This window comes from Sipha flava, unplaced genomic scaffold, assembly GCF_003268045.1.
Source record: "Sipha flava isolate LNK unplaced genomic scaffold, YSA_version1 307_pilon_pilon, whole genome shotgun sequence".
Lineage (NCBI taxonomy): Eukaryota > Metazoa > Arthropoda > Insecta > Hemiptera > Aphididae > Sipha > Sipha flava.
In genome coordinates, this window is record NW_020272984.1 from 405,278 (window position 1) to 421,638 (window position 16,361).

The 16,361-nt window shown below is 29.7% G+C and overlaps 1 protein-coding gene and 1 long non-coding RNA gene across 2 annotated transcripts; both read left to right on the forward strand.

The window, feature by feature from the left end:
- Nucleotides 1–3,521: 3,521 nt before the first annotated feature.
- Nucleotides 3,522–8,305, forward strand: LOC112686424 (mitochondrial-processing peptidase subunit alpha). The gene is made up of 12 exons (XM_025558684.1): nt 3,522–3,589; nt 5,004–5,206; nt 5,287–5,366; nt 5,459–5,541; nt 5,598–5,700; nt 5,902–5,994; nt 6,064–6,236; nt 6,322–6,418; nt 6,489–6,700; nt 7,300–7,465; nt 7,522–7,654; nt 8,069–8,305. Exons 1-12 carry the CDS (start codon nt 3,522–3,524, stop codon nt 8,227–8,229), a joined length of 1,572 nt encoding a protein of 523 aa, XP_025414469.1. The 3' UTR covers nt 8,230–8,305.
- Nucleotides 8,306–9,856: 1,551 nt separating this feature from the next.
- On the forward strand, nt 9,857–15,940 carry LOC112686405. The gene is made up of 4 exons (XR_003148888.1): nt 9,857–10,097; nt 10,246–10,429; nt 14,805–14,992; nt 15,321–15,940. It is a non-coding gene; the product is annotated as an uncharacterized LOC112686405 (long non-coding RNA).
- Nucleotides 15,941–16,361: the final 421 nt, after the last annotated feature.

The following is a 16,361-nucleotide window of genomic DNA, read 5'->3' on the forward strand; positions in this document are numbered from 1 at the left end:
CAATACAAAAAATAAATATCTGCTATAGGGTAAAAGTTTCAAGGCACATTACTTTTGGAATTATAACTAAATAACTAAAATTTTAAATGTGAAAGTCTTATTTACAGCGTATTTTTTCCATTTTAGGACAGTTTTTTTCTCACGTCTAGAAAAACTATTAAGATTTAAAAAAATGACCTATCTAATGTACTACCGCATACCAATTTAAAATCTAAAAAAGGTCTTAGAAAAAACTTTTGGACCAGTATTTCTATCCGAAAAAGAGTTAAACAAATAAAATACAAACGTCATTATGAAACCATAATATCCTTCGCTTCAGTCAAAATCTAAAAGTGAACATGTGATAAAACATTTGTGTTTACAGACAGATAATTTGTTATACACGCAATAAAAATATAAAATCAAAGTGAACAATTTAAATCTAGAAATATTCATATATTTACCAACTATTTTAGTAACTGTTGAATTGTACAGTTTGCGGGTATCTATAACCATTAAGGAACACGAAAAATATAGGGCTTTAGCACCCCCAGTTTTTTCATTTAAATTACGTCCCTAGTCATACGTTCATCAATGTTTTTTTATGACGTTATCACGTAAAATTATCATCTGTATACCGACGAATATTATTAAAATATTCCGTATTTGAATAATTATATTATATTTTGTAGTTGAATAAAATTTACGAAAACATTATTAAGCTTTGTTGAGTACAGTTCGATAATTGACGAGAATAATCTCAATTTTTTTAGAATATTCGAGACGGACAGGTACGGTGCGAACTCTTATCTATCATAGGTATTGTCTCGAATATTCTAGAACTGACCTATCGTTCTACCTGCCTTCTAAGGCTGCACCTACATTAGATCCGATTTGGCGTCGTCTGAATATCGGATGACGTCGAAAGAAAAACAAACATCTTGATGTTAATGCTAGTGCCTACAATTGAAACGAAGTTCCCGAATTCTCTATTCCCGACGACTCCCGACACTATTCGATTTGATCAATCATGTTTGTTTCTAGTCCGACGCGTAATTGGTAATCTTAAAACTCGTTGAATTAAAAAATTTATCAAGTTAAAATTTAGATAATTTTTTTTAAAAAAATGTTAATACAGCTTGTGAGAGTTTAACCTCATTTGTGGGACCAGAGGGTAAAAGCTTACCACAACTGGAATATAAAATGTGAGCTGTGGTAATCAATCGGAACGGGTAATTCCGCATAGGTACGAAGTTGTAAAAAATTCTCCTTTAGATCGATATAAATTGAATTCATGGCCTTTGTTCTACGATTATTTAGAAGGCCGTTATTTTCCATCAAAAACCAGCACAGAAAATCATTATCAGAATCACTCATTTTGCAATCACTGCAAATTGTATTTACTGCAATGGCTTCTGTTGCAGACTATAGTAGAAGAACGGTTAAATAGTATACAGTATGCAACGGATCACGTCGGGACCATTGTAGGCATTCTATGTCTGACGCCATCGGATAACGATGGATCGGATCGGATCGAGAGAAATACGGATCTATTGTAGGAGTAGACTAACCCGGTGGCGACCGGCTATAAATTCGCGCCGTCATCACCATGTAGACAGTTTATTTTAATCCGTTGTGCGATTATATTATTGCTGTCATGTTCGGTTTTTTTTTTGTATTCGTTGGTTGTTGCCGCGTTTTGATTATAATAAAGGTTATATAATTTAATACAGTTCACTTTTTGTTCTTGATATTTTATATCCGGCACCAGTTGAAGCGCGGTCATCCTGACTAATTTTGAATTTGGGACCTCGCTCACATGTTTTATAAATGTATATATAAGTCAACTACAAACAATTTCTTATTACCATATTGTAACGTTGTTTGAAAGAAAACATTTATGCGTGTTAAGCGCGACACTTCATACGTTTGGAAATACACTCTCTAAAGCGGCGTTAATTTTAAAAAAAATTTAATTTTTATTTTTCCCTTTAGTTACACTGTAAAACCTACCTTTGTGCGGGACCCATACGGGAAATTTCTTATAATTTTGATGATCAGTGAGTGAGTGAGTCAGTAACAAAATTGCAAATTTTAAAATCCTCCCATTTCGAAATGGTACAATATGAAGGGCTCATTTTCTTACAGCGTCCTATGATAGGTACTTGAGATTAATCTGTGTTTTAAATTTCAAAAGTTTATCTTATGAGGAAACAGAGATATATGGGTTAGAATAACCGGGAAAATTGGTTCGTGTAAAGATACACTGGCATTGCTAGAACTTAAACGGCGCAATACTGTGCTTTCTGATTAGTTGTTATATCAGTGAATATTTTGACAAATAAAAAAAAAAATTTCCACGCATTTAAACAAAATTAATAAAATCAATATTAACAATATAGTATACCTATAAAGAAATAAGAATAAAAAGTATAGAATTAAAAAAGTATTAGTGTTTAATATTCAAATCTTAAAAACTTTAATAATATGATCTAAACTTTTAATGTAAACAGTGTTCGAAACGTTCAGTTAAAAATTTAACTAGCACACGTTCACGTTCAGTGCATAAAAAAAGGAACTCGTTCACGTTCATGTTAATTTTTTCTATTATTATAATATTTTTTATTAAGTTTTTCAAAAGCCATATGAGTATGATGATGAAATAAATTTGAACATCCCAAAAATCGTTGAAATTCATTAAAAATATAAACATTGTTCATGTTTACGTTCAACCTGAAAAAACAAGTGACGTTCATGTGTCGTTTACAAAATATAAATGTGAACACGAGAACGTTATGTTTCAACTTCAAACCATCAAATAAAACGATAAACAAGTTACAAAATCAAGCATAATGAAAACAATAATAAATACAATTTTAAAATTATTATAAACCTCTTAATTTTTAACACGATAACGTTGCCGCCCAGTAATTAAATATATCGTTTTTTAGGCGACAAAAAATATTTACTATTAGTTAAAATATGCACTGTGTTATATATTTATATTTGTTTGCATATTTGACACTGTCAACTCTTTACGTTTTACTTAACGATCTAAAGATCCAGATGAATAATTATGCATTTATAATAATGTTTACTCCAGAGTTCAGAGTTGGGCACCCAAATGTATGTAGTCCCTGGAATCCACAAGAAATCAATGCGAACGTACCATTTGATACTCTACGTGGGCGCCACTGCTTATAGACGAATTAAGATGTCTATGTATTGTTTACTTCAGTAAATTTTCTTATTTCCCGCTAATTTCTGTTAAATCTTGGCAATGACAAAGATGGTATGAGAGTAAAAATATTCATGATAATATCGATGTTGAAATGATCGATTTTCGTCCGACATACCTAGAATGATAACCGCTATCTATTGTACATAATTCGTCGGCCATCTCTCGAGTTTGAGTTTTTATATGTTATCTTTTGTTTGAAGTTGAACTCAATAAATTCAGATCGGTATGTGTAACGTTCAATGAAAATCATGAATTGAGAAAAAAATTTGTTTTTCAAATTTTCGAACGACCGTCAGTCAACATGACATCTCGACTTTCTTCTGTATCGTGTTTAAAGTACTTTGGTAGAAAAAAGTCATTGAAAGAACTGTATGTATATTATATTTATTATAATCCGCTTTTGTTGATTTGTAAATTCTATTATTATTGTAAACTATCTCTAATGTATTTCAATTAATACAAAAATTGTACATTATTTTTATTGTTAAAAATACGATTAAAAAAAGTACATTTTTTCTACCTAAATATTTAAAAAATATTTTGGTTTAACATAAAAAAATATTTATTACGAATAATACAATTGAAGTTTTTAATTAATTGGGTATTTGATATACTAGTTAGTCATAAAATTTATTGTCGGTAATCATTATTATTTAATTCATATGTGAATTACTTAATATCTTAAAATAGTATTTATGAAAAATACGTAAAAAAAATATAACATATATCTAAAAATAAGTTTTTATATTTCCTCTATGTTGACAGAAAATATACAATTTGATGTTTAAAAAGTTCAAGAGATAAATAATGTGTAATCACCTATATATATATTACCGTAGAGAAGAAATAACAAGTATAAGATCATTACTGGAAATTTATGAGCAACTTTTCATTTAGTTCTTTCCTCTCTTCTTATTTTGAATCTATTGAAGTATTATATTAGATTGCTTCATTTTAATAATAATTATTTCAGAATCATGAAATATTTCAATTTTTAATAAATTCTTAAAATCTGGTAGATATTAGAAAAACTGGTCAATTGCAGAAAATTAAATTTGCGATAACACTTAATCTGAATTATCGTATACATTAGTTAGACTAGTTCTTCTTTATGCTAAATTATGTATCTTATAATTAGGATTACGCGAGTTCATATTAAAGATAATTACTTCTTACTTTTATATATTCTGTAATTTATGTTTGACTATTTTATTTAGCTTTATAATTTTTAATTTGTTCTATGCCCAGTATTTGAATAAAATAAAACCTTTGATTGACAAAAATGGAAAAATTATATAAATGTTTATACATGCAATTCTTTAAACGATACTTAATAAATTATTAAACATTTATTAACTTTATAATATTTTATAAATAGCTGAACCCACGGCCACTTTGTAGCCGTTAAAAAACCTTACTTCTTATATGTCTCAAACTGTGTATTAAATTTGTTAACTGTGATTATGTTAGTTATTATTAATTTCTTTCATACTAATTATAATTATTATTGAAATTAATAGCAACTATCAATAAACAAAAATTTCTATCGTAAATTAAAAATATGTCTGTTTTAGCATCTCCCGGGTTTGGGCCTATCTTTTTTTTAACTTAGCCTATCTTCTGCTTATAAGTCTAATTATTTCTGTACCAAATTTCGTCGCAATCGGTTCAGCTGTTTAGGAACGCATAAAGGACAAACAGAGAGAAATTCATTTATATATACATTAATTAATTAATAATATTTTATACACTATATGTATTATATACTTTTTGACATTTTTAGAAGTACATCATGTAAATTTTCATCAAAAATTGAGAATACTTGTTCCTTCAACCAACCTCCACTTACTGAGCCATTGCCAAACTTGCCAAATGTTGTTTACAGTAAACATAAACTTGCTAATGTGAAAACAAATTTAACACAACTACCTAGTGGTATAAGAATTGCATCTGAAATAGCATATGGTGAATTTTGTACTGTAGGAGGTAAATTTAAACTTATAATATGAAACAAATATTATTAAAAATTTTTTTATTTATTAATTTATTATTTTATTTTGTGTTAGTGGCGATAAATTCTGGCTGTCGTTATGAAGTAGCATATCCAAGTGGTATTAATCATTTTCTCGAAAAATTGGCCTTTAGTGTAAGTACAACTTAATACATTATCTTATCATGTAATTTTTTATGCAATTTTTAACTGTATTTATTTATTTTTATTTGCATTATGGTTATTAGTCAACTTCTAATTTTCCTGGAGACAACGAAGTCTTGGATGAGATTGAAAAATATAATGGTTTGTGTGATGCACAATGTTCCCGGTAATATATTTTTATTAGTCAGTTAAAATTTGTTATTTATATTTTTTTCTTTCTAGAGATGTAGTGTTATATGCAGCAAGTGCTAATAGGAAATATGTGGATAATATCATAAAAGTTTTAGCTGATGTAGTTTTACGACCCAGGATTACTGAAAATGAGGTAATTAAAGTATAATAATTAAAAATAATTTTTTCTATAAACTTCAGTCTTGAAATTTATTTATATATTGAATAATTTTTGACAAATATTCTAAATCATATAAGTTCCTAATCTTAATTATGATTTGTACTATACTTAAAAAAAGTATTTTTATGGTAAATTAATCTTATTATATTATTAATATTATATAACATACAACAGATAATGGGTGCAAGTAAAGCAATTCTTTTTGAACATGATACATTATTGATAAGACCTGAACAAGATCAATTACTAGAAAATTTAGTACATATGGTAAGTAATATATTTTACATAAATCCATATTTGAAGTTTGGCTTTTTGTTTAAAATATTTTTTACTTAGGCAGCTTTCCAAAATAATACATTAGGCTTATCAAAACTTTGCCCAATTGAAAATGTTTCTAAAATTGATCGTCGTGTCTTATTAACTTATCTGAAAAATCATTATAAACCAGAACAAATTGTTGTTGGTGGAGTTGGAGTAGATCATCAACAACTTGTTGACAGTGTACAAAAGTATATTATAATATATTATATTAAATGAAAATATATTTTTATATTTTTATTGTCTTTAGATTTGTTACATATTTGTTTTACACAGGTACTTTATTGATGAAAAACCAATTTGGGACAATGAAAATCTGGATACTATTAGTATAGATAAGTCAATACCACAATATACAGGTGGAATCATCAAAGTATGTATTTATTATTTCATTCGTATAATTATTAAATGTTAAATATTTAATTTATTTTTAAATTTTATAGGAAGATTGTGATATTCCTGGATTTCCTGGACCATCTGGCTTAGCTGTTTTATCACATGTAATGATTGGACTTGAGTCTATACCATTAGTGGGTACTAATGATTTTGTTCCATCATGTGTGTTGAATTTGATGATGGGCGGTGGCGGATCTTTTAGCGCAGGAGGACCGGGTAAAGGAATGTATACGAGACTATATAGAAATGTTTTAAATCGGTGAGATTATTTATAAAAAATTATTTTTAATTATAATTGCTTATATATATCAGTGGCGTATTTAGGTTTTGGTAATGGTGGGGGGGAATATGACTTCATGCAGTAATTACAACAATGTCCCCCACCTCCTAAGTCTTGTAAATAGTAAAGTATATTTTAAATCGCGGTGATTAGGTGATATAGTATTTATATCTATCATACCCATAAATAATATAAGAATGGATATGCCATAACGACGATAATATGTTCTTGTTCTATGATAATACGGATTGCATAGACCCGGTGTGATCACTGACCATAGACCAGTTACCGATGAGATACCAATGAGCATATACAATATATTATAATATTTTAATTCTTGTAAATGTAATCAATTATTGATAAAAATATATATATATATATATATATAATATTTTAAATAATATGATGGCTATAATTATTTGCATGTATACATTCTATAGGAGGGATTGATCCCCTTGATCCCCCCCCCCTGTAAATATGCTACAGATATATTAAAAAGAGAACTAATGATGTTAGCATATTCATTTATAATTATTTGATTTTTTGTAATTTATAGTATATGATATTTATATTTTTAGATATGGTTGGTTGTACAGCGCAACAGCTTACAATCATGCTTACACGGATAGTGGCTTATTTTGTATTCATGCTAGTTCTGAACCACATTATGTACGTGACATGGTTAAAGTTATTGTGTTTGAAATGGCTAATATGGCCAATAATATTCAAAGAGAAGAGCTTGCTGTACGTAATTTTTTTTTTTATCATATTTAAAATTAAAGATAATACTTATTTTATAGAGAGCAAAAAAACAATTGCAGTCTCTATTACTGATGAACTTAGAAGCTCGTCCAATTGTATTTGAAGACATGGTTAGGCAAATTTTGGCTTGTGGCTATAGAAAACGACCAGAAGAACTTCTCCAGGAAATCGGTAATATTTAATGAAAATATTGAGTTTTCTAAGTATTTAATTTAAACTAAAATACCCAGTCTTATTTAAAAACCTTTAAGTTTTTTTCTGATGTTATTTTTATATACTCTCATTATATTTATAAATAATTATGGTGGCATTACACTGGACTAAATATGTCTTGTGTGATAATAACAAATTTCATACAGGATGTGGACAAAATAGTATGTTAATTTGGGTAAAGGCTCTTTCTAGTGTAAATATCTGTCCTAGTTTACTCTACTTGCTTAAAAATAAATAGCTCAGACAGCATTTGAAGCAGTGGGAATTGTTCTTTACTGAATTATTCATAATAATTAATTCTCTTATTGTTACTATTTTAAGTAACATGTCTTGTATTAAAATATTATTTTTTTTTAAATTTGTTTTTACTAGAAAATGTTACTGAAGACGATGTAGTGAGAGTTGTCAAGAAAATATTGGATACTCCTCTGACAGTTGTTGCCCGTGGTAATATTTCCAAATTACCACAACTCGAAGAAATACAAGAGTTGATAAATGTAAAACCAAAAGGAAAGATATTTGGTCGTTTCTAACTTCTTCTAGCCTTATTCTTTTTTGTTAACTTAATAAATATTTGTTTATAAATAAAAAGTAATTTGTCATATTTTATATGTAGTTTTTATTATTTCATTTAATTTAATTTTACGGGTCTAAACACCAAAAAAATGTTTAATTACATTATATGTGAGCCATATTATTATTATTGCTATTGTTATATTTGATATTCTTAAACATAACTTTGGTAAAAATTATTATGAAAAATTAGTTAAACACCAATGACATACATTTTAATTTACTATTATTTGTTTTGCATATATTAAATTGCAAATATTTTAATTGAAATGTTAAAAAAAATAATCTAAAAAATTGAAATATTTCCGGCAACTTCAAATACAAATAAATAACTATAAAAACAATTTCCAATAAATAATATAGTTACTTAAATATTTAAATTATATAACTACATGTATTACTGTATAAGTATTTATTTTTTTTGGTCTAGGCAGTAGTCATTAACAACAAAGTAGGTAGGTATTGTTTTTGAGATTCATCTTTGGTTATTTTGTTGTTATAGTTCTCTATAAGTTATACTCTTTCTGTAACATCATTTATAATTTTAATATTTTTTAAAATTAACAGAGTTTTATTATATTCTTCATTATTTGTACAGTTAAAGGGTCTTTATTTAAAAAATTGGTATTGATAGCAAATTGTTTAAATAGTTTTTTAGTATTGACACATGAAATCATTGATTTCCTTTTCTTATAACTCGTTTGAATTTTTTGGAGATATAATTAAACGTTGGGCATTTTAACTTAATTTTGATGAACATTTGTTATTTTTTAGAGCAAGAATAACTTTTTTTTATCTCCAGTGGCATAACTTCATAGAAAAAAGCAATAGCACATAAATGTCTAGTGTATAAAATGTTCTAGTAATGGAACTTTTTTTTAAGAGGGGGTTTTATGAAAAATTTTAATTATTTTTTTTTATATATATTAGAGGACGACCTTAATGTGTATATGTCACTTTTTGGTTGTGTTGGATATGTATATATTTTCTTTAGTTTGGTACGTTGAATTTAATAATTATCAATTTTGATAAATGTAACTAAACATATCTAGTATGAATAAATAAAAATAAATATAATTATTATCTATGATGCGTTATTTTATCTTGAAATGGTAATTATTGATTGCATTAATCTAAAATAGTAAAATATTTCTTGTGCGAGATTGGGTCATTCATCTTGTATTATGATATAACCCTATATATCAAATGATAATGAATAATTTATAGTATAAATTAAATACATGTACACCTCAGTTGTTCTATTTTTGATGGGTCGCGTGTATTGAAACTGACAGATGTATAAGTGAACGTACCAGCGTGTTACTTATGAATCAAACAATTTGTGCGATTGCTCGAACATCAGGGTATCCATGGTCCATTTTTTTCATACGTATAAGTGTATTTTTATGAATCAATAAAAATAAAATAAAATTGTTCAAAATTCAAACCGTGGGTTCCACTAATTGGCATTCAGGACAGATTTGTGAAATGTTTTTCTTCCCAACAACTGTTGTTTAAACAAATGTTTTATTTCAATTTTTTTCTAACGCCATAACCACTTTTACTCAGTTGGTTTTTGAAAAACAAATAAATCGCACGTCGTGATCGCGTCGTATAAGGTCGGACAAAATACGTGACATATGGACACCTCTATCCGGAACCATAAAGTGTTTCGGGTGAAAAATCGGACTGGTCAACGGTCGTTATTGCGTTTCACTTCGTTATGGCCAGCGGCTACAACGTACCTGTGTAAATGGAACCGGAATAGTGAAATGCCGATCCATGTTCGAGTTCATGACGTAGGCGTATCACCATTTCGAACGATAATGTAAGTAGTATAATCGCCTGCAAGCGTCACACACTGTTCAACCATAGGAGCAACTAGGGAGGTACAAGAAGAGGGTCTTTAGCACCCCCGGTTTTTAGAAAGGTCAATCAATATTAATAACAGTGAACACCATTAATTTTATTTTCAGTAATTTGAGCACCCCCAGTATTTGAGCTATAGTTGCGCCAATGAATAGGTAAACCATTTCATTGTGGAACACCAAAACACTACATGAATCATCTTGTAGTAAGAAAACAGCCATACTAAAAAAGAATATGAAATTTGTTTACATGGAGAACATATAGGAACCAAAAGTTTAATCTAATCTAAAGGTAATAAGTATACAAGTATACTATATATTAGGAGCTGACCGATCCTAGAACTCATACTTGATATCGGGTATATCGGTATAAGTTTTTTTCAAAACCGATGTTTGAACCGATACCGCATAAAAAAAATCATCACCATAAAATAATATATAACTAACAAAAAATATGGATAGTACAAATTATTTATTATTGTCAGTAATATTTATCTCAAAAAATATTAAATACATGAAATTAAATCTATAATTATTCTTTTTTTTATTTAATTTAAATTTTAATATTTGTTAAATCTGTTTTAAATTATAATTAATACAATTAATTTTAAGTTTTTATTATTTCGATTAAATTGTTTAGTGTTTTACATTTTGGTTAGTATTTTTTGATTTTTTTTTTAAATTGTCAATTTGGTAAAACTTAAAAGGAGTATTGTGATTTTTTATTATTTTTAATTATTATTTTTTATTTATTTTTTTTTTGTTATGAATGTAAAGGAACACTGTTATTTGGTATTATTTTCAATTTTAATATTATTGTTTAAACTTTGTTTTAAACATTGAAATCAATTTTTATTTTTAATTTAAATTATTTTTTTTTTTTTTTTGTTTAATATATCTGAGACTAAAGGAACGGTATAAATACTGACAAGTAAACAATTCTTGGCTATTTATTTATTTATTTTTTGTTTGTTCTTTAGATACAATGTTTTTGACATAATAGTTTATTTGCAAATAAAACTGCGTACTTACAAATATAAACTAATGTTTATTTTATGTAATATCGGTTTCATCTGGTATCGATTCATGGTTTTTGCCGAAAAAGTTGACTTTTAATAAAAATCGGTTACATACATCGGAATATCGGGTAACGGTACAAACAGTCGCGGATCCAGATAATTATTAGGGGGGGGGGTTCATTTTATATTCTGGACATAATATAATATATAAATTTCAAATACTCTATAATATTATAAGTATTATCGTTTACCATAAATATTTCTTAACACTGTAAGTAAAGGCAAGGGCGCCCACAGGGGGGAGGGGCCATGGCCCTAATTTTAAGTTTTTGTCTATTGTGCTAGTCATAGATTAAACTTGGTTTTAAATGAATTGAACTCAGTGCCATGTAATCGGAATACAATTGGTATTATTAAAGAAATTATAAACTTTTTTAAAGAAAGTTCATTGCGTCGAATAGTTGCTACAAGTCTTACAAAATTATGTGTCACGAGGTGGTTGGAGTCACATAAGGTAATAAGAGAATATTATGAAAATTTCCTGTTGAGAGCGGAAGCACTAGAGTACCTTAAAGTAAATGGGAATAAAGGTACATCATTTAAATTTTGCTATCACATCTCACTTTATTGTGCGACTTAGAATAATACCTAGATAAATATTCTATAATTATAGAACCTATAACCAATTCTTTATAGGGAATAAATTGTGATTTATTTAGTACAAATAAAAATATTAAAAACCTTATTAAGTAAATCAAGGATGATAGAGCTAATAACGAAGAAATGTTTCTAATTTTAATGAAAGATATTAATTTGTACTTAAATGAACTTGATATTACATTAATGACTCCAAGAGTATCATCAAAATAAACTTTGAGAAGTAACCCCTCTTTCAGAGGCGTATATAGCGAAGGGGTGCCTAGAGGGCTACAACCCCCCCCCCGAAATGTTTTAAAAAATTTAAAAATTATTTTAAACGTTTGTTATATTTTAATGGTGCTTTATGCTTATTTAGAATTTGCATCCAACGTCAAATCATTTTGGGACATACTGTAAATGAAATGTGGATAAGTACCTGCTGTGTCTTGTTAATTCTTAGATAGCAGTGGTAATTTAACTCTGTCCATAGTAGTCCCCCCCCCCCCCGAAAATATTTTCTGTATACGCCACTGCCCCTTTCATTAGGTCTAGAAAACTACTACAGAAAATCTATTTACATTACATACTTAGATTCACTGATCACTCTTTAAATAAAAAGTTTCCAGAAGATAATTCAAAATATGAGATTATTTCAGTTCATCTTAAGTACTTAAAACAAACTAAAAAAAGAAGAATTTATCATATAACTTCAAAATCTAAAATTATTTTATGGAGAATTCATAGAGAATATCTAAGAAGAAGGCCTAGATGGTACAATATAAGGAAAAAAAAAATTATAACAATATGAATTTTCTGAAGTTATTAGATGTAGTTACATTTCTACCTTCAATAAAAAAATGTCCTTTACAAGCAGCTACATTTCCACCTACTACATATAGCGTTGAAAGGTCTTTTAGGTTTGTATTGCAATTTATAATACATTGTTTTATTTTTACTACCTTAATTATTATTAATGTTTTATATTTCCTTTAAATTAGCTCGCTTAAAAGACTAGTGATAGTGATATAGGTGAATAATTACAGGATATTCGTATTATTATATTCATATATGCCAATAGATAATTATGCGGATTCACTTTGGTTTTGTAGAAAGTTAGTATGGGTTTGCGGCAGTGGCCGCTTCATCTCGCAGGGGGTACAAGTGCATACCCCCTTGGACACGCCTATGGACACAACGACTCGTGTTCATTAACCATATGACGATTTGCCATACATCATTTGTCGTTTACCGTGGCAACGGAACGGGGTCCGGACTCGCGGTGGCAGAACAGCGGCGAATCCATCTTCACGCGGTGGTTTTCGACGCGTGGCGGCACCGGGTTCGGTCGGTCGTCCCCGCGGGCAAACTCAGCATTTTGACCATTTCGCGCTTCCGTTTTCCGCCGCGTAATCCGGTCACGCACGCGCGTACACGAAGCCATTAACGTTGTCCGGCGCTGCCCCCCCCCCCCAACCGTGTTCGTCAACACTAATAATAATATTAACGACATAATTACGGTGCCTACGCGCGCTCGAAATTCGTCAGCTTCGGAACGTTATTGTTATCGTTACAATATACGTAATATTATTATTATTATTATTATTATTATTATTACTATCATCATTATTATTATTAAATCGTGGGCGGACGTAGTGATTACCCGTGAGTGATCCGAAAGCGCGCTAGGGGGATCGCGACAGCGGGAGGGGAATGGGAATTTCACCGGACTTGTGTGATTTACGCATTTCGCTCGACACACCGGCGGACAGCCTCGTCACCGCGCAAGTCTTTGTTGCCCCGCGCGCACTCGTTGACCCCTTTCGATCGCGCGTTACGCGTTCCGTACTTGCGTACGTAGGTGCAGCCGCTAGACCTATGCACGTCCGTTTTTGTCGTACGGAAACTTCCGTATTATAAAAAAAAAAATTCTTAAAAAATAAATAATACGCAAAACACACGTTTGGAACCACGTGCAAATACCGCGCGATTCGTTTCGCCATGTAATAAATGTAAAATGCGTCTTACATTTTCGAGTTTCGATACTTGCTTGATTCTCAGAATTTTTCGGATCTTGCCGTTGACCACGACCGACAACCCGTTTTTCTTCGGCTACCGGCCGATGTATATATAATAATATATACGTATGGGTTACGTATCTGTTGTTTTCGACAGGTTTATTATTATATAAGGCATATTCCTGGTCTTATCATGTCCAAACATTTATTACTACTATAGACCCATAAACCAATATGATGTGTTTTAGCTCTTTTCCATCATAGACCAACTTGTGAAATAATACGACTGTTGGATGTACACGGGATTGTCCGTATTTACCACAGTACATGCATGCAGTGGTAAGTGCATAGAGTTCCGTATGAACACCGAAGGACTGAATGAATGAAAAAAGGAAAATGTCACACAAAAAAAAAGTGTAAATTTATCAGAAACATAAAGTTTAAATACTTTTAGCGCTTATCAATAATAATTGTTTAACAATTTGACATTGCCAAATATCATGAAAAATTCTCTAAAGCCTAAGCATTTTAATTTGCGGCGTCATATTTGTTGTGTATATTGATCATGTATTGTTGTGTATTGAAATTCATCTATATATAATATACACGATTTATGAAATGTAAGTCCATGCATGTTAATTTTATTGTTTTGCAAATTAGTTTTCATTAAACACAAGAATGTTCTAAATCGAAACCGGATAGTTTTGCATTTCAAATTAAGTAATCAGTCGGATAAATTAAAAATGTAATACAGACAGCCACAGAGTATATTTGACTATGTCGCTTTAATAATTGTTAAATGTTTGAAAAACTCAATATACTGACTTTGGTTATTAAACATTTAACAATTTACTTTAGAGTTTTTGTTAGAGATCCTTAAATTCAAATACTTAAAACTTTCAAATTCTCCGTCACAATCTTTGACCGACCTCTATAATTTAAGTCTTAAATTAATTTCAACTTTGCAGTAAATAACTTTTACTTTGATTAACAGCTTAGGACATCGAAATTAATCACTACCGTACCCGTAAACGTATAGTTTACGTACATCGTATCATCTCGACGCATCGTTTCCGCATGTTTCGCTTTCAGTCTTTGTCGTCTATGGCAATGTTTTTCTACCGGGGGTACGCAAAAAGATACGAGAGGGTACTCGGGAAAAAAAGGGCAAAGATGGAAAGTGTAAGTATTGATGTATTAGATTTAATAAATTATTTATGAATTATTTGATATTTGACGAGCACTGTGTTTGTGGAAAAGACTTTTTCGTCTCATATACGTTCATCAAAAATAAGTTTCATTGTAGACTTTGTGAGTACACTTATCATCTGTAAAACCAGATTTCAAAAACCAAGTGTTACCAAACAATATTAAGGATCACATTACAGTTAAATTATTTTCTTATATACATTATATGGTGCATACTGATTACGATAAATAAATACTACGTAATTATTATTTTCCGTTAAAACTAATTTTGTAATTTCTTATCGATCCTGAACGAAAATAGACAAATTGACAGTTTTACGAGTACGTAAAGCAACGGCGAGAGGTCAAGGGGTACGCGAATGAAGAAATGAAAGAGAAACGCTGGTCCACGGTACACGACGGCTTCGCAATATTACATTATTCGTTGCGAGCGACGGAATCCAAACGTGTAATTTGACGGACCTAAGAACGCCGGAAATGGTCGGTTGCCCGTGGACGTGACCGAAATCGGCCAGGGATTGCCGCCGTCACCTCGTTGCACTAATCTTTTCGTTGACAACCTAAATGTGTACAACGTACATGACGTCTCACTTTGCGGCCGTGCGAAATCAATACTGTACGTACATAATTTATGTCTACACTGTGACGGCCACGACTCCGGAAGGCCCTTCGGACAAACTATCCATTATCGTTCACACGCGCACACGCACACATCCGGGCACGACATCGGCGTAATTTGCAATTGCAGTTGTTTGGACTTTTGGGGTGTACTTACTGAAAACAATGACGTTGCACTGTACTGTATCAGTAATGAAAATAAATGTTTATTAAAAAAAAAAAAAATTCGTTTATAAATTCGATCAAATTTATGATTATATAGTATTATTAATAGTAAATCTGTACCATTAGTTTTAAACCATATCTCATTACATCGGAAAATGCAACTTTTTGATACTTTATAGAAGTAATTTTTCAATTTTCTTGTTAGATATTTTTATTAGAACTCATTTCACATTAAATAAAAACAGTCAGTACTTATTTAGAGCTTTCAGATGTATGCGATTAATAATAATATTAACACTTCAGAGGACGAACACTGAGATCAGAACTTTTTTAATCTGCTTGTAAGTTAGATTTCAATGATAAAAATACAATGAAAAAATATTGAAATGTAAATTGTTTAATTCATCTAACGATAAAAATGTAATTTTAAGATTTATATATATTACACATCTATATTCTCAAACTTCATTATAACAAAAAATATATAAAAAGAATAATGTGCATGTGATTGTTGAAATAATGTCTTATAGCGCTTCTCTATTCGGAATAGTTTTTAGAT

Coding starts and splice junctions, on each gene's coding strand:
- LOC112686424 (XM_025558684.1), top strand. CDS start 3,522: ATGACATCTCGACTTTCTTCTGTATCGTGTTTAAAGTACTTTGGTAGA. Junction 7,466..7,521: donor TTCAAAGAGAAGAGCTTGCT/GTACGTAATTTT, acceptor CTTATTTTATAG/AGAGCAAAAAAACAATTGCA. Junction 7,655..8,068: donor AGAACTTCTCCAGGAAATCG/GTAATATTTAAT, acceptor TGTTTTTACTAG/AAAATGTTACTGAAGACGAT.